The sequence below is a fragment of the Zootoca vivipara genome, chromosome 7, assembly GCF_963506605.1.
Source record: "Zootoca vivipara chromosome 7, rZooViv1.1, whole genome shotgun sequence".
Taxonomy (NCBI): domain Eukaryota; kingdom Metazoa; phylum Chordata; class Lepidosauria; order Squamata; family Lacertidae; genus Zootoca; species Zootoca vivipara.
In genome coordinates this window covers 90,824,484-90,843,503 of record NC_083282.1, presented here as the reverse complement: position 1 = coordinate 90,843,503, position 19,020 = coordinate 90,824,484, and the positions used below count along the sequence as shown (strand labels likewise).

Here is a 19,020-nt window from a genome sequence, read left to right as displayed (position 1 = left end):
TATGAAATCTATTCAAACAGGATCAAAACTGTGCAAAATGGCAGGATTGTTTATTGAATCTTTAACTGGTGCTCCATATATTGCACCACTTACAGTGCAGACTGTCATTATACAACACAGAGTTCTGGCCCCAAAAGTACGTATGCAGGTAGTCTTTTGTCAACTGCTGGTGTGTGCAATGCTCAGTGTGCACTAGTTTATAGCACACTACCACATAGGCTTGCCTTACACCTGGTTGTAGCTAATACACACTGAGCTTGGAAACAGTCTCATACTTCCTTAATGTAAACTGCTGCAGCTGGCTGGCTATTTTTCATCAGCCACCAAGACTGAAGGAGGTTGACAGAGACCTAAAATTTGAACTGAGCTGATATTCCAAGGTTAATTGACAACACAGTCAGTAATTCCACTGTAGGTATGTCGTGCTTTGATGTGACTGATTTTGGCAGTAATGCAGGCCCTAGCTCATAATAATTGAAGAAAACTCATATTCCACCTGCCACCCCCACCCTCCAGCTGTTAATCACATATTTCAGTAGTATTGTACTAACTACATTGTGCTGAAGAAGTAACTCTTTCCTAGTTAACTGCAGCACAACAGAACTATTTTCTATTTAAAAACTACACTTGATCTTAGCCAAAAGGCCGAGAGCTAGCGAGGTTAACGGGGAGAATTAGAGACCAAAAACAACAAAAGTTTCAAAAAGAATGGGAAAAATTTATAATTTATAGGAAAGACTACTGTAAGATTTAGTAAAAGTAAGACCAAGGAGAAAACAAAATGGGGGAAAAAAAAAAGGAAAAATCGGTAAATGGCCATTACAAAATGCAACAAGAGGGTATGTAACCAGGACGTAAATATACATCCAAGAATAAAATGGATAAGGGTATCTGGTAAAACATATAGGGACGAAAATAATCGGATGGAAATAAAACCATAAGAGAGAGAGGGGGAGGTCAAATGGGGGAAGACGAGGTGAAGAAGGAAATGTGGATCAGGAAGGAAAATATTGCAATTTGAGATATAAACCCAGGTTGACGATTTGTATAAAATGATAACTTTATTTGAGGTATGTAAGCTGTAAAGGGATACCTGTGGATTACTTTTCTTTTTGGGTATGGTATTGCTCTCTCTTCCTTTTTAGGTGATTTGTTATTGTATATAAAATTAATAAAAATTATATGAAAAAAAAAATTTCTATTTAAAAACAACTTGGAAATAAAGGTGCGTGTTTGCACACTCCCACAATAGCACCCAGGACAGCCCAAATGCTAAAGAATTATGAAGTTTTCAGGGAAGACTTGGTTCCTTTTAAGTCCAAAAGAGTTGGGAAATGCTTTTCATCTAAGATATTTATATCCCATTCTTACTATCTGAAGAGGATATTAAAGCAGGTTTAACACAAGGTATATAAGCATAATGAAACAATACCATCACATTACCAGTAGTGGCTTTTTGGCAATAAATATAATAAATAAGGAGAGATAAAAATGAGTTCTCTTGCAAAACACTTATCAAAATAGGAAGCTTTTGGCTTTCCTCTTTTCAGATGAAATGGGGAGCCAAACCAGCCTTCCTAAAAAAGAGTTCCAACAGGGGCCACCACAGAGAAGATCGGTAGTTGCTACCCATCACACAGACAATTGGGGAATGTACAACATGGCCTGCAAAGGGTCTGTTCATTTGAGAGAAGGTAGTCATTACAATAAAAAAGGTAAAGGATCCCTGACAGTTAAGTACAGTCGCGAATGACTCTGGGGTTGCGGTGCTTATCTCACTTTACTGGCCGAGGGAGCCGACGTTTATCCGCAGACAATTTTTCCGGGTCATGTGGCCAGCATGACTAAGCCGCTTCTGGCGAACCAGAGCAGTGCATGGAAACACCGTTTACCTTCCCACTTGAGCGGTACCTTGCACTTTGACGTGCTTTCGAACTGCTAGGTTGGCAGGAGCTGGGACCGAGCAATGGGAGCTCACCCCATTGCGGGATGTGAACCACCAACCTTCCGATCAGCAAGCCCTAGGCTCAGTGGTTTAGACCACAGCGCCACCCGTGTCCCTATAGTCATTACAATACCTTGGTCCAAACCCAAGATGACTTTAAAAAGATAAACCACATTTTGAATTGGTCTTTGAAATCAAGGGAAACCAAAGTTGAGACAAAAACATTTATGTGCAGTATGTTCTTACTTTCAGTTCTGTACTTGTAGTTTCCAAACACTTTAAAAACGGTAGCCCATTTTAGAATGCATTGCTGGAGTCTAATGTGGATGATCCTCCCTTTTGTCCAGGACAGAATATAACTGATGTACTGGCATAAAATGGCCAAAGGTATCCCTGGCCACTGCCAATGAACTAGCAAAATCTGGATTAAGTAGATTGGAACATAGTTCTGTAGAGAAGCAATCACATGAAATTATTATATTATATCAGTCCCTTTCAACTGATACAGAAGAAATAATCCTTGTGTGATTCTTCCACTGGTCAACTGGAAATCTAACTAGGGTTGCCATATGTCCAGAATTGCCTGGAGATATAAGGAATACTGCAGTTGCCAGCAGCTGGCAGGAGTGTCCAGGTGGAAAAGCTCAACTGTCTGGATTTTCTGTCTGGATTTTCACCATTTGGAATATGGCAACCCCTATCTGAAGGCCTCCCTTGGTGGCATTTGTACTATTCTAACCAACTTAGAAGAGAAACATCTAGAAACATCTGAAGGCAGCCCTGTTTAGGGAGGCTTTTAATGTTTAATAGATTATTTTATTTCATTTTTCTGTTGTAAGCCACCCAGAGTGGCGGGGTATAAATAATAAATTATTATTATTATAGAATATTTTCTGTGATGAAAAGACGAGGGAGCTTTTGAAAAGCTTCAATCACAATTAAAGTAAAATTCAGAGCAAGAGGAGCTGAATTGTTGTTGTAATGGAATTACACACATACAGCTATTATCAGAAGGAACAGAATGTTCAAGATAAAAACTTGCATGCACTTTTAAATAAAATTACACCTTCCTGGCTGCGTCGTTTTCATTAGTATGTCTTCGAATCACCAACTCATTCATCATTAAAAGAACCCATGTTACACTGACTACACACAACCCTGGACAGTTACCAAAGGGGTTACATCTACCTTATTCAAAATTCAGACTGGAAGAAAGCATTCTGGTAAGTAACCATTTTATATTCTAAGAGCCTGTGTAAAGCCACAGGAAAAAAATTAACACATAATTTACATGGTTATGTTTCATGTTGTATATGAAACAACATTTTTAAGCTTGAAAGTTTCCCAAGATGACACTGCTGCATAAAAAGACACAAGTACAATACACAGAATTTGAATAAAATCTTCAAGAAACTGAGATGTTGACTATTATATAACAAGAAATGTGTTCATTCTTTTACATAAATGGACTTCCATTTTCTAAGATACTTTGTACCACTGCTACTTTAGAGAACATGATACAGTAATACCGCCGTGAATGCCCGCCTTATCTAACATCCATTCCGGTGAACGAGCGCGGCAAACCCAGAAGTACCGGAATGGGTTACTTCCGGGTTTGCCACTTGCGCATGCACAAAAGCGTTAAATCGCGCTTCTCGCATGCGCAGAAGCACAAACTGTTCAGTGCGTGTGCGCAGACATGGGGCTTTGCCCTACGTCCTTTTCGGCTAGCGACCAGGGTTCCGGAACGGACCCCGGCTGCAAAATGAGGTACTGTACGACTGTATGCAGCATTTAAAGCTTTTTTTCTGGTATAGAAATATTTGTGTTTCTCTTGTTAATTTATCTATTTAAGACCTAATATAATTATTTTTCACAAGTTTTCATTAATAAATTCAGCTATTATCACATTAAGATATATAGCAGCTTGGGGTGGGGGTGGGGGCTGCCTTCAGATGTCTTCTAAAAGTAAAAAAAGTTGTTATTTACTTAGCATCTGATGGGAGAGCATTCCACAGGAAGGGTGTGGCTACCGAGAAGACCCCCTGCCTGGTTCCCTGTAATCTCACTTCTTGCAATGAGGGAACTGCCAGAAGGCCCTCGGAGCTGGATCTCAAGTGAAAAGCAAGACATATCCTTTACCCTACTATACATGTAATCGAACCATTAAAGTTTATGGCCTTTTAACTAGCATACCACGAATGATTATGCATTCACATGAATGATTATACATATCACATATGATTCTACAGAGACAGAAAGGAAAAAAAACCTTACTTGCTTCACGACTACTGTATGGCCATCCTGGGGCAGATAGAAAAGGTGGTACTGGAGAGCTTGTTCTGCTGTCATCTCCCAGTTGCTGTGTAATATGGCGCACAGTATCTTTGTTTTTTCTGTTCTTTCTGCGCCCAGTGGGCTGCCATCCATCTGCAGCGCCTTGTTCTGAAAAAGTATTCTGCATTGTACTATCTTTGGCAGACTGCAACTCATTTCCTCCATAATGAGAAGGAGAGCTCTGTTCCTCTTTGATACGCAAGGATCCATACCCCATATCACTAGACCACAGAGACTGGGATGAAACGTCATCATGACTATCCATTTTTTGTTCTTGATCCTCTTTTCCATATGTGCTTCCTCCTTCATGACAACTAGCAATGGCTGAATCACCAGAGGAGTTTGCAGGACTTGTCCGCCGAGCTAGCCAGGGAGATATGCTCCTACCAGCTACCACTGCTGAAATCAAAGCATCTGTACTACTGCTGGAGGTTGCTCCAAGTTCATAATCAATAAAATCATCTGATGCATCAGACTTAATGCTTATGTCAAGAGCAGCCTTTATGAAATTGTGACAAGCTTGAACAATATCAGTCATCTGGAGATAGCTAGCAGCTGACATCACCTCAATAACATTCCTGCTGGTCAATGCAAGGTGTGCAGAGTACATGAAGTCAATGATTGCTTTAAACCCCTGGGCTGTTACAATGTCTAAATGAGTGACCGTTGCCTGGTCAGAAGTCTTCTGCACCTGGCAGTACAGTGTCTTGAAGTAGCGACTGCTCCCAAGTAAAATGTTTTTGTGAGCCTTGAAAATCTTTCCCTCCACTATAATGCAAACATCACAGAGGATGCCATGCTGTCTTTGTTCATTGAGTTCTTGAAGCAGATGACGATAATGGGAGGCAATTTCCATGTCTTCCTTTCGATTATTCATTTAGAAATATTTGTGCTACTGCTTCCACACAGGTCTGTAAGGGAGAAATAGAGGCATTACCACATTAAAGGGGCTGTCATACTATTTAAATCACCACAAAAATTCAGAGAGGCATTTAGCTATCTTTCCAAGTTTGAAGACAATAATAATTAAGGCATTATACTTAGAACAGAGAGTTCATTGCTTGACTTTAATATTGGATTTGCATTTAATAGGCAGGTTTTTAGAAATGCTAATGTCAGGTGGGGGGGAGTTGGTAATTATTGGGATTACAGCAGCTGGGAGGAATAATTTAACTCATCCTTCCACTACTGAAATCCTGAGGAAAATCCCTCATTTTAGCAGCAATGGGGGGATTTTCTGGCCATGCAAATACCAGCTTCAGATAATGGATTTTCTCAGGCACACAGCAAGGGAATAAAGAGTTAAATTCCCCCTACCAGCTTGCTGTAAACACAATAATTATTACCCCTTCAACTAATGCTATTTGTGCTTTTAAATACCTGTACATTAAATATAAAGAAGCACTTGAGGTCAATATCTGGCTTGGCCCAAGAGAGCCTGCACTGAATATGTAAACTTGGACCATCAATATTCAATAGCTTTGAATATTCTTGAAGCTTTGAAGATAGCATGCCAGGATATTAACCTTTCAAAACTAATCAAGAGAAAGTATGATGTATTTACCAAAACTACATCAAGAGAGACTGAGGTAAGTTCCCTGTGCAAATGTATCAAAGTTTAAGATCCTAGCAAGCTAGTTTTGATAACTGTTTGTAGAGGCAAAGCATCCTATAGCAGAAACTCCTCAGGAAAGAAGTTACTAGATCCTGAGAAACAGCTGAATTCACGTCAACCTCAGCTAGTTTACATATTTAATATGAGAATAGTAGGGGGTACATATCCACAATAGCTAAGGAAAGCAGCCAACTTCCCTTTGCGTCTTTCATCCCTAATCAGCCAACATCATTCATATCTATTTCCAATTTTCAGGCATGAAAACTGTTGCTTGTTTAACAAAAATGGCACCATGTGCACACAAGAGGTGTCAGCAAGCTTAAAGAAACCCCAAGGTTTACAGAAGTACAACATATCTTTAGGGGAACCCTAAGAAAAATCCTCCCCAAAGAGGACTAAGGGTGGTCAGTGTTGGTGCTGACCTTTAAAGCCCTAAACGGCCTCGGACCAGTATACCTGAAGGAGCGTCTCCACCCCCATTGTTCTGCCCAGACACTGAGGTCCAGAGCCAAGGCCTTCTGGAGTTTCCCTCGTTGTGAGAAGCCAAGTTACAGGGAACCAGGCAGAGGGCCTTCTTAGTAGTGGCACCTGCCCTGTGGAACGCCCTCCCATCAGATGTCAAAGAGAGAAACAACTACAGTCAAACCTCGGTTTGCGACCACCTGTGTTTGCGACCGCTTCGGTTTCCGACCACCACGGACCCGGAAGTGTTTACATCCAGGTTCCGTGGCACTCGGATGCGCAGAAGAGATCTGTGCAGTGCATGCGTGCGCAGAAGCGCTCTATTGGCACTTCGCACACACGCAGAGCGTGCCTTTAGCGGGCGACCGATTCGGAGAGCGACCGGCTCTGCGGAACAGATTGTGGTCGCAAATCGAGGTACCACTGTACCAGACTTTTAGAAGACATCTGAAGGCAGCCCTGTTTAGGGAAGCTTTTAATATTTAATAGATTATTTTAATATTCTGTTGGAAGCCACCCAGAGTGGCTGGGGAAACCCAGCCAGATGGGCAGGGTATAAATAATAAATTATTAGTATTAGTATTATTAATATATATTATTATTATCTTCTCACTCAGTTCCTGTTGGCCTCTCCTACATTGAACATGTCCCTCCAAACAGTACCACATTTCATTAGATGTCAACAACTAGACAGCCACTGCCCTTCCATTCTGAACTGAGGAAAGGTAAAAATCACTTTTCTCTGTGAGCAAATATTGTGGTGGCTGATAACAGATGTCTTTTCTCCATTGATTTGGAGAAGGCTGATGGGAGTAGGCCCACTTTTTGTGAGCCTCTCTCTTTTTCTACTCTTTCAGATGTGGCAGCCATTTTTTGTTGTGCCATGCACCCACAGCTGCCATTTCTGACTGGTGCCCACAGCACTTCAAAATTCCAGATGTGTTCATCAGCCCCAAAAGGTTGGAGTGTCATAGCTGCCAAGTTTTCCCTTTTCTCGCGAGGAAGCCTATTCAGCATAAGGGAATTTCCCTTAAAAAAAGGGAGAACTTGGCAGCTATGTGGAGTGTACAGATTAATTATAGCTTTGTAAGACATTAGTCATTCCATTTTCTTTTAAATTTATCATCAAGTTACTTACAGTACCATTTTATATCATGTACTTTCTGTGCTCAATTGATATCTGCTGTTTATACTTTTCCATTGTTTTAAAAAGCTACAGTACTAAAATGCACCCATTCTAATGAATTTCCTTCAATGAAATTTTACATTCTCCTTTTCCTACCTGTACTATGCCTTGTAGATTTTAAACTTTTGGATAAACTGTCTACAGAAATATCTAGCCAAAACCATGCCCATAGTAAATGTAAATAATTATGTGGGCCATATTCCACTGGCACAACAGACTCCCATGCACGCAACAGAACTTCAGTTCCCACATGCTCTCAAAATCAGCTGAGGAGATTTTTAGGGGCCCACAGGGGGAGCACAGGAAACAGAAATTCCACCGCAACAGCAGAACCCCACTGGTGGACTACTGTATAAGAATGTCTGACTAAAATGAATTATCTGCTGAAGTTATTATCTATTCTGTATACGGTACTTCTTAGGAATAAGAGTACAGTACATGCACAAGCAAGCACATTGCTGCCAACTTTCCAACATCTAATCACACATGTGAATGCAGCTTCCACACAATATGACTTTATGATCCAATTTATTTTTCTATTACACTGTCATGAGTTAAGCTTGTTATTAATTCAGCTTCCATGCAAGAAGTGTCCTTCCAATGTCTTCAGATAATTCTTTGTTGACATTATACTCATTATCTTAGTCTCCCTCTCCTTCCCTAGTGAAAGATAATTTCTCTAGGAAACACAAAGTCAGCTAATCACACAATGCAATCGTCCACCCCCAGGTATTTACCAGCATTAACCACATCTGGCTCACAGTTACTGGTAAATGCCTTCGAGGGTATTTAAGCAACATGAGATCACTTCTATCAATCTATCTTTAACTTTTTAAGTAAACACCCATTAGAAAAATATCAATTTAGTAATCTAATGTATAGAATATTCCCAACTACAATCACTTCACAAAGGAATAAATTCAAATTCCATCAGTTCTGTGGACAGTCCAGATTTTACAAACTGTGGACAGTCCAGATTTTACAAACTGTATATACATAGATTACAAATGAGCACAGTTAAATGTGATTCAGAGATGAGGAAGCAAGCATTTCTGTGCAGCTAGAAAGGTGGCAGACCTTCCAGAATCCGGAATCCCCAAGTTTTTGCTTAGTGTCAACCCCACAGATTAGGCAACAATTTTTAATCTGCAGACTAAAGCTTAAAATGTGTCCCAATGACATCTTCATAGACAGTAGCAGCACACTGTTCTTCATACTATTGCTTCCCAGACAGATGAAGTCCTAAAGTAAAACATCTACCCATAAATGGCCACTATGAATTTTCAGAACTTGGGAGCATCCAAAGAAATGAGGTTCAGCAAGTGAGCTTTTCACCATGCTTGGTAACTAAGCACACTTCTCACAGTGAGACCTTAATGAACTGCATGTTATGTTTTACAGTGATAATGGAAAGATAGTGGCCTTCAAGTGAATTGTCCCATTTTCTGCAAAAGTGCAGAAAAGTGTAAAAATGCAACTGGAAACAAAAGATCTCTCTCACCACAATCAAGAACATAATCTATGTGGGAATACCAAACAGAAGTCTAGACTGCCACCACTTAGCAGAAGTTTCTAAATACAGTATGAGAAAAACAGCAGGCCGGCTGAAAAAGAGGAATGTTTTAACAGGAGTTCTGTGTCCCATTCAATAGTATTTGCTGATATCAGTAGCCAATGTACATCAAGAGTCAGGCTTTTTGTGAAATCAGAATCCACAGCAATGACTTCCAGTGTGGTAATGAGAGAATGTAGGACTTCCACTTCACGCCAACATTCTATTCAAACACAGCTCATCTTTTTGTGAATTCCTTTCTCTTCAATATGCTTCACTCCATGCTACAAAATGTCAGAATAACAAAACTACTGAATTGTGCAGTGTGGTGCACACAAAAGAACTACAAAGAGTCAATCAAACGTGAGAAACAACTTCAACTCTATAGAACTGAAGAGATATGGTTACAATTTGATTACAGTTCTGTAATTAAATTAATGAAGAGAAAGAACAGGTCTTGAAAAATACAATCCAAAAAAAATTCTCAGGCATGGACTATCAACTTCTGCAGGTTCTTACCCCTAATATGAAAGAGGCATCTTACTTTTAGGTCATTCAATCTTAATACTAGCTGATATCACAAGGAGGAACCTTTAACAAGGTACAGTACAAGTTACAGGTAGGTAGCCGTGTTGGTCTGAGTCAAAGCAAAATAAAAAAAATTCCTTCAGTAGCACCTTAAAGACCAACTAAGTTTATATTTTGGTATGAGCTTTCGTGTGCATGCACACTTCTTCAGTATCTTCAGTATCTGAAGAAGTGTGCATGCACACGAAAGCTCATACCAAAATATAAACTTAGTTGGTCTTTAAGGTGCTACTGAAGGAATTTTTTTTAAGGTACAGTACAGTTGTTACTCATACGGCTAAAAACACAACTAGGAAACTCCATAGAGTTATTTATTATTTCATTTTAAAACATTGACAGTGATTAACTGCATCACAAACCAAGAACTTAACAATGTATCTATGGATTTAAAGAGGATATGCACCTTTAAAGGGATTATGATGGCAAAAGTATGTATCATAAAGTGGGTTGTATGAATCTCCTAGAGTGAAGAAGGGTACAATTTAAAACAGGCAAGCAGAAAGGGTTGTCCTGAACCCTTTCAACATATATACTCCCTCCCCCACCCCTAAAAAATGGCTTCTTCCCCTACAGGTGGGTTAAAAGGTAAAGGGTAACGGTTAGGTCTCTTCAAAAAACCATACTGTGAGGATGGAGAACAAAACATGGGTGGAAGTTTCAGCACTATTCCCCCACCCATGCTTTACTTTCAATACCCCTACATTTTTAAACAGGGAAATCAGTTATTGGATTTTGACACAAATGTTTGCTGCAGTAACATCTAATTTGCCTGGCCAAGCTAGCAATAGTTCATCAAAATTTATTTCAAGTTCAGTTATTCCATTTTGTATATTCCAGTTTTAGAAACACAGCTTCGTTTTTCATCACAAATCTAATTTATCTCTAGTAGAAATATGATATGTTTAAACAGATCAATTGGCAATGTGTGAAACTTTTAAAGCCAGAGCAACAATAGAGCATGATATAACTGCAGTATAGATGTCTGTAGTCAGAAAATTTCTACCGCTCTGGTTTGATCATCTTTCATTTTTCTCCATCCACGTCTACAAGTGTACCTTCTACAGTTTCTGGATATGTAAAAAGCAGGCAGACCCCCGGATAGATGGATGGATATCACACAATAAAACTGTAACAGTGAATTTTGTTAATGAATTTATGTGCAAAAGCTATTCTGCAACAATCCTTCAGAAAGAGAAGTGGGGGGAGAGAAAGAGAGATCACAAGATGTCCAGATACAATCAACCCACATCTTCTAAGTTCCATTAGACATCTGGACAAAGCACAACAACATTCAATTATGGAAGTCAATGCTCCTTTCTTCTCCATCTCCCCCCGATATTTGAGATGAATTAGATTTGTTAAACCATTACTAAAAATTAAAAATAGAAGCTAGCCAAAGATACTAGCTTACTTTAAGCTATGTGATTACAGTGGAACCTCGGTTTATGAACACCTCGGTTTATGAATTTTCGGTTTATGAACGCCGCGGACCCATCTGGAACGGATTAATTCACTTTCCATTACTTTTAATGGGAAAGTTCGCTTCAGTTTATGAACGCTTCAGTTTATGAACAGACTTCCGGAACCAATTACACCCATGTTTCAGTTTATGAACGCTTCAGTTTAAGTACTTCGCGGACCTGTCTGGAACGGATTAATCCACTTTCCATTACTTTCAATGGAAAAGTTCGCTTCAGTTTATGAACGGTTACTCCGCGGACCGTCTGGAACGGATTAATCCACTTTCCATTACTTTCAATGGGAAAGTTCGCTTCAGTTTATGAACGCTTCAGTTTATGAACAGACTTCCGGAACCAATTGTGTTCATAAACCGAGGTACCACTGTATTTGGCAGTATGCACTCCATCAAAGTGAGTATGGTTAGGTTTGCAGCAGGGGAACTAACATTGCATGCAAAAGCTTCCAAGTTCAACTCCCTTGTGTCTTCAGATAGAACTGGGAAGGGCTCCTGTCTGAAACTCTGAAGAAAGGCTGCCAGTCATTGTGAACAATACTAAGCCAGATGGATTAAGGATCTGACTTCATATAAAGCAGCTTTCCAAATTCCTACACTTCACAGAAATGAGACTTAAAATGGGAAGTATTTGGATTTTTTATCTTCCTTGCACTTTAATAAAGAATATTACCATAAAACAAAACAAAAAAGTTAAGATACTACAGAACCAGCAAAAGAGTTCTGGTATCATCCCTACTCATTAAATACCTAGTCCACCTACAATTTTATACAGGTGAAACTCGGAAAATTAGAATATCGTCGAAAAGTGCATTTATTTCAGTAATGCAACTTAAAAGGTGAAACCAATATATGAGCTAGATGCATGACATGCAAAGCAAGATATGTCAAGCCTTTATTTGTTGTAATTGTAATTATTTGTCGTTAGGCGGGTCAATTATAAATGGAATGTAATTAATGAAATGTAATAGCGATGTTTATTTTTGTATTATTTGCAACTATTTGTTTTATTACTGTGGAATTTCCAAAAGAAAGCATTTGTAAAAATAAAAAAAATAAAAAATAAGTTGCATTACTGAAATAAATGCACTTTTCGATATTATAATTTTCCGAGTTTCACCTGTATGTACTGTATAAGGAAAAAATTACAACCAAAACTTAACAATGTAGAAACAAAATAAATTCATCAATACAATTCACAGTAAAAAATTGCAGGCAGCAGCAACAGCAAAAAAATGAAAACAAAAACCCTACACCCAGTTCTACAGTGAATCTCAACACTACCCCTGCCCCACTAGACAAAGAAGTACATCTTCAACTACCAGTGGAAAGCAAGTAAGGCTGAGGTATGGAAGGATAGTTCATTCCATAGGTGTGGATCCACTTCAGAGAATGTCCTGCCACAAGCATCTACACCAAAAGAATTTGATCTGCAAATCATAGAACCGGGGTATAGGAGGAGGTTGTTTTTTTCAGATATTTGGGACCCAGGCCATTCAGGGCTTTAAATGTCATCACAAGCACCTGAAAGACAACTGGCAGCTAATGCAAGTATTTCAAAACAGATGTGAACAACCAGTGGCACTCCCCAGTTGCAAATTGCAGACCACTGAAGGCCAACCCCACATAAGAGTGTTTTGCAATATAATAGTCCAATCAGAAAACTATCAAAGCTATCCCTGTCCAGGAAAGGCTATGCCTGGTGAACCATAAAGAACTGGGAACAATCACTTCTAATCATGAAGCCACCTGACTTTCAAGTGACAAAGATGGCTCCAGAAGTGTACACATAGCCAGGCTTCAGACCTGTTCCTTCAAGGGACAATCCGATCTAGGCCAGGCTGTCTTACCAAACTCCATAAAAGCCCACCCATAGCATCTCCATCATGTCTGGATTCAGTTTACTGACCCATACCTAGCCCATTATCACCTTGAAATATCAGGTCAGCACCTGCACTATCTCTCCTGATTCAGACAGGACTGAATGGGACTGAAATTGGTTATGCACCACCACCAATTTGTTAAGCACCTTGCCCAAGGAGGGGTATTTATTTAACAACTACAGGTTTGAAGAAAGTGCCTCTTTTAAAGCCACTGGCACCTTCTCAGCCCTCAATGAGACATTAGCTTTTACAGTGGTACCTCTACTTACGAATAACTCTACTTACGAATTTTTCTACTTACGAATGGAGCTCCGTCCGCCATCTTGGATGCGGCTTAGATAGGATTTTTTCTAGTTACGAATTTTTAGATAGGGTTGCTTCAACTTACGAATTTTTTCTCCCAATGCATTCCTATGGGATTCGACTTACATTTTTTTTCGACTTACAAATGTGCGTTCGGAATGCATTAAATTCGTAAGTAGAGGTACCACTGTATTAGCAAAAGAAGACATGCAGTAGGCTGAATCCCTTTAAGCTTGCCCACATCCACAGGTCATAATAACTGAAACTGATTCAATAAAACTTATCCAGATGGTGTTCCGGACACATCCACAAGACTAGTGCTAACTGCAGCATCTAATTCTGTATGGATTCAAGCAATTTTATCTTCAAAGTGCTTAGCGAATTTGTCACAGAATGCCTCCAATCATCCCCTTCATCAGGACAGATACAAATGGCCCCTTCACTGTGTGTATAAGCTGTTGGATGCCTACTGCAAGCTGCAATGGTGGCAGAGGTGAGGCTCTTCATTGCCATCACTGCCACATAGTGAGCGCAACTATATGCTCATTAGCTGTGTTCAGTCATATTTGTTTCAGGATTTACCCAATTTGTGCTACACCATAGTCCACCCTGTTTCATTGCCCACAACCCCCCAGAAGACTATGGAGATCTTTAAGCTCCATAGTGTCTATCTGAGAAGGCACTTGGGAACAATTGTGTTGAGATCCCTTTCCACTTCAAATACTGTTTTGCAACCAGCTGTGAATCTGACAGTAACATTGTGCAGCTTTCACTGAACCAATGTGCTAACCAAAATATCACAGAGAACTTTTGTTGAGTGCTTTGCTGAAATCAAGCTAAACAGCATCCACATAATTCCAACAGTCTGCTATGTTTTCTAGTAAAGTGATACAAGATAGAGATAATACCGGTATTAGTTTGGCAGGATTTATTATTGGCAAATCTATTATGTGAATTCTGTGAATTACTACATACTTCCTTTAAAAATTTAATTTTGCATTCTTTCTATTTGGGAAAAAATTGATCAATTGATTGGGAAGCCTACTATGTCTTACCTTTAAACTCCCTAGTTTAAGGTAAGACAACAACCGTTTGAGTACACAACAAATATTCAGCTAATCCTATTGTGCAGGGTGTCAAAGTTTTCTGGCATAGGTACAAAGCTTCCAAGTTCAGGGAATTATAAGTGTAAAGGATAACTATTTGAATTTCAGGGAGCCTTTTGAGATTTAAACTAAGCCCCTTTTATCCTTTTATTTACCAATTAAATTAAGAATATAGTAACAAGGATTAGTTCACACTACAAATAATGCAGGAAAGCCATGTTGCTAAAATAAGCAAACAGAACTCAGTTGAAAAAAGGATCACTGCTCAGGAGATGTGGGCTGTTCATGAAAATAATTTAAGAAGCTGGAAAGGCAAAAAGTTATGAATCAAAAACTATGCATACTTGTATTAATAAAACTTTGAAGGAATGGTGAATATTGCAATGAAAAGCAAAAGCTTTCATGAGGAAGGAAAGACAAGAAAAAATGTATTTTAGAGTATGTCCAGCCAATATCAAAACAGTACCAGATCAAGCAGGCACCTACAATTTGTCATTAAGGCTGCAATCCTAGAAGTGCCTACTCAAAAGTAAGTCTCATTCAATGCAATGAGGTTTATTCCCAGGTACCCAGGTAAGTAGGTTAGGTTTGAAGCCTCACTTCACTTAGGCTATCCACCCAATAAAGTATGCCAAGGTTGTTTCTGTAAGCTACTCAGAAAGCTTTTCTAATATACAACCTGGAAGAGAAGGACATAGGCTCTACTGTATGGATGTCCTAGAAAACACAAGCCATAGGGACAATGTGGCCCATTTCCTCTGTTCTCTGAAATTCCAAAATCTGACCTGTATATTGCCATACAATATATTAAAATAGTTATTATGTCTGTTTAATTAGCAAATAATGTCATATGAAAGAGAAGAAACAGATCCAATTAATTTACAATGCATAATTGTATCATTCTCACTTATTTAGATATGGCTTCATGGAGTAAACGGGACATCATAGCCTGATCAAAAGCCATAACAATATGATTCCATTAACTAGTCTACCAACAACAAAATTAGCTTTTCATCATCCATTTAAATAACAATCAACACTAGTATCTCATACTGCAAGTCTAAACACACTTACTAAGAAGTAAGCTTAACTTAACACAGCAAAACTTACTTCCAAGTAAACATGCATTAGGATTTCACTGTCAAATTTGCTCATTATTTTCAGGATGGAGAAATGCTAGTTCTAGTTAATCAAGACCTGGATACTGTTTTGTAGATCCAGCCTGTCCCACAAGACTCTCCTTTGTTAACCTGTAGTACACCAGAGGATAATTTTTCACTATGTGGAAAACTGTGGTTAACAGTAAGCTCTAAAGTCTAAGAATCTAAATGCATACACACCCCACATCATGAAAGGACTACTAGACTGAGAACTTAACAAGCAATAGCTGCATTCAACTGCTATTAATTCAGTTCAGCACAGCCAATCAATAAAACAGAATTGGCTGTCAAATGCTACGAGTGGTTCCCTTTATTCTTGAAATACTACTGTATTTAAAGTGACACAGTATAAACTGCCAAACTTTAGTTCACCGAGCTTGGGGGGGGGGGATATCGTGCAATTTCCAAAGTTTGTGTAAAACTGCAGCTTTTGTCTGTCTCGTGGCAAGAAAGCCGTGTCTAGCTTTCCCTTTTACCAAAATAGAATACTGTACTCTTCTGGAAGAAAACCCCTTAAAATAGAAGCAGTAAAAGTAGGGAACCAAGTTACAGTATATATACTTAAAATGCTAGTGTACAACATATATTTAGAAAATGCAACTAAACATTTGAAACGACTCAAGTATTAAAATGCATACAATAACTTCAGTACAGGTGCCTGCAAAACACTGTTTGCAAAACACGCTTCCTTATTAGCATATATATAAACACTGCTGATAATAACCTTGTCTCTAATCCATGCTAAATAAATACTGTACCTTGACTGAATACAGAGAAAGCTAATTTTAAGAAGTATCTCCTAGTTAAACTGCCCTTTGTTTCTATATTTCTTGACACATCAAAAAATACATTACTGCACACAATAGTTCTATTATATCTATTTCTGGCTCCCCAGCAGTACAGTAAGCAATAAGGAGCTGTCTTTAAATTGAAGGAATCCTCCCACTGTTAACAGTCCTGGAAATCTGGTTCATTCCTTATTTGTCGTCTGGGATTGAGTTATCAGATGCTACTTGCATGACTTTTACGGAACTGACAACCTATTTACAGACACAAAAAGGCAATCTACAACCTAAAAACTTCTACCATCACCTCTGGTTGTTGTTTTTTAAGGAGACATTTAACTCTCCCTACAAATTATTCTTTTGAGGTGTTGACACCCCCTTCATAAAATGTTCCCTACCTGTATGCAACATTTTCAAATCAATTCCCTTACTTATCACAAGCATATTATGTAGTTCTCCAGCTTTAGGTGGGGAAAGCATTATTCTGAAGACTGGGTTTTTAAAAATATACAGGGTCACTACCAATATTTCAGCTTGCAATTAAAATGGAGGAAAGGCCAGCCGATCGGTGCCTGACTTCAGGGGGAGACAATAACCCCAAACAGGCCTGGCTTTAGAGAGGCAGAAAGAGAAAGCAAGCGAATGAGAAATATACAACACGTTTCACCAGTATTATTACCTCATCCCTTTCTTCCAAGCAGTTTTGAGCCACTCTCTCTTGACAAGCTCTTGGGTCCAACTTGCACAGATGCTTATTTTTAAACGCTGTGGGGTGGTTTTTGTTTGCTTTTCAAATAAAACTATCAAACCAGAATGGAAAGGCTTGCTATTTCACGAAGTGGAGCTGCTGTTAAAATGCCCCCTTGTCTCCTCTCCACTCCCTTGAGCTGGGTGTTGACGCAGCAGAAATTACCAGCTGGAAAATTCCCCTTTTGGAGGTTAGAGGGAGGGGTGGGGTGGGGTGGGGGGAGAAGAGGAGGAGAGAGGGGGTGGGAGAGAAGCAGGGAGGGGGGTTAAACCCTGCCAGTCACCAGAGCTGTCCCCATCTATCCACCCACCTAGCCCCAAATAAGGCATCATGTCCTGAGGTGAAGGAAGATCAGAGGAGCTCCATGCCCCTTCCACACACAGGGGGGTGGGAAAGTCATCTCAGCAAACCGCCCCCCAACCACGTCCCACCCTCCAGCTGGGATTTTACCCAGCTGCCCTTCCAGCATATCTCAGGGAACAGGCACAGCGTGCGTGCGCCGCGCAAGGAGGACGCGCAGCCCCCACGAACCTCCCATTGGGCAGGCGAGCGAGGGGTTGGGGGCGGCGGCGGCGGAGGGGGCTAAAATCCATGACAGAGAGGGAGGGGGGCGAAACGAGTATCCTTTGCCTTCAATTAGGAGAGGTGAGGCAGGAAGCGGGGGGAGGAGGGAACCCGACGCCCTCATTCAACTGCCCCCCCAAAGGTCAATTTCTCTTCTCTGCTGTGAAATAGGAATTTAGCTGTCCCCCAAAGGAAACCCATCCATAGTATGTGTGTGTGTGTATATATATATATATCACGCACCCCACACTATCTAGAGAGAAGGGGTGTGTGGTGGTGGTGGGACAAGTCCCCCCCCCCCCACCAAGAAAAACGCAAAAATCTCCCTACTGGGAACTAGGTTAATGAGAGACTTTTAAAATGCACCGCTGCGCGCCATAAATAAATACATACAGAGATCCGAAGAGACCGAGTTGCCAGGTCTTTTAAAACATACTTTTCCTAGAAATAAAGAGAAGAAAAAGTATCGCGAGCGGGAGCGCAACCCAATGCGGTTAAGAAGTGGGGACGGCGCGTTTTTTAAAAGAAATAAAAAAATAAAAAAGCAAGTTTTGCAGAGCGCTTAAGGCTATTAGGAAACAACAACCACCTACCCCCCCCCCCCCCCATTACAGACACCATCGCCTAAGGGCAGAGAAAGTGGTCGCAATCGACCACGGGGAAGAAGTAAATAAAGGGGCGATTATATTATTGATAACCATGTAAGATATATAAATGAAAAGCGATTTTTTAAAAATGTTTTGTTTGCTGGTTCTGCCTGCCTGCCCATCTCTCTCTCTCTCTTACCTGCGCTTCGTGAGGAGCGCGGCCGGAGCGCTGGCTCCACACGGTCACACTCCGCGTCTTTCTCTTCACGAGTTGTGGGAAGGGGGGGAAGGGGGGGTCGGCTAAGAGAAAGAGAGGGGGGCGATTGTGGGGGGGGGAGATATGTGGGAAGGAAAAGAGAGAGCGCTGGTGCGCGCTCCCGCCTCGCTTTCTTCCCTCCCCCCTCCTGAGGGAAAGGAGGCGCGCGCGCTCCACTTCCCCTCACAACTTGGCCCAAGAAGGGGAGGGGGGAGGGGCCGCCGTGCTCGAGCCGGCAAAAAAAAACACACACACTATAAATGGGCGTGACCAAGCGAAGGGTGGGCGGGGCTCCCGTGGAAAAGGAAGAGCGGAGGGGAAGGAGCCGCGTTGCTGATTGGGTGTAGCCTTCCTAAGCCACACCCACGCGGACTCTCTATCTTTTCTCTCCTCCTCTCTTTCTTTCTCTCGGTTGCGGCCCCGCCCACCCGGCCTCCCCTCGCGCCGGCAGGGGATTGAGAGAGCGCGC

The 19,020-nt window shown here is 40.6% G+C and overlaps 1 protein-coding gene across 3 annotated transcripts in view; it reads right to left on the bottom strand.

The window, feature by feature from the left end:
- ZBTB46 (zinc finger and BTB domain containing 46) overlaps positions 1-18,601 on the bottom strand; it is a 65,606-nt gene extending 47,005 nt beyond the window's left edge. The window contains exons 1-3 of one of the 3 annotated variants that reach the window (XM_035122828.2): positions 18,495-18,601; positions 17,076-17,325; positions 4,223-5,193 (exon numbers count right to left, since the gene is read on the bottom strand). In XM_035122828.2, coding sequence (XP_034978719.2) covers positions 4,223-5,159 — 937 coding nt within the window. In that variant the 5' untranslated portion in view covers positions 5,160-5,193; positions 17,076-17,325; positions 18,495-18,601. Of the gene's footprint in view, positions 1-4,222; positions 5,194-17,075; positions 17,907-18,494 lie in introns of those variants that run through there. The other 2 variants (XM_035122829.2, XM_035122830.2) reach the window with 2 other exon arrangements.
- Between the last annotated feature and the right edge of the window lie 419 nt (positions 18,602-19,020).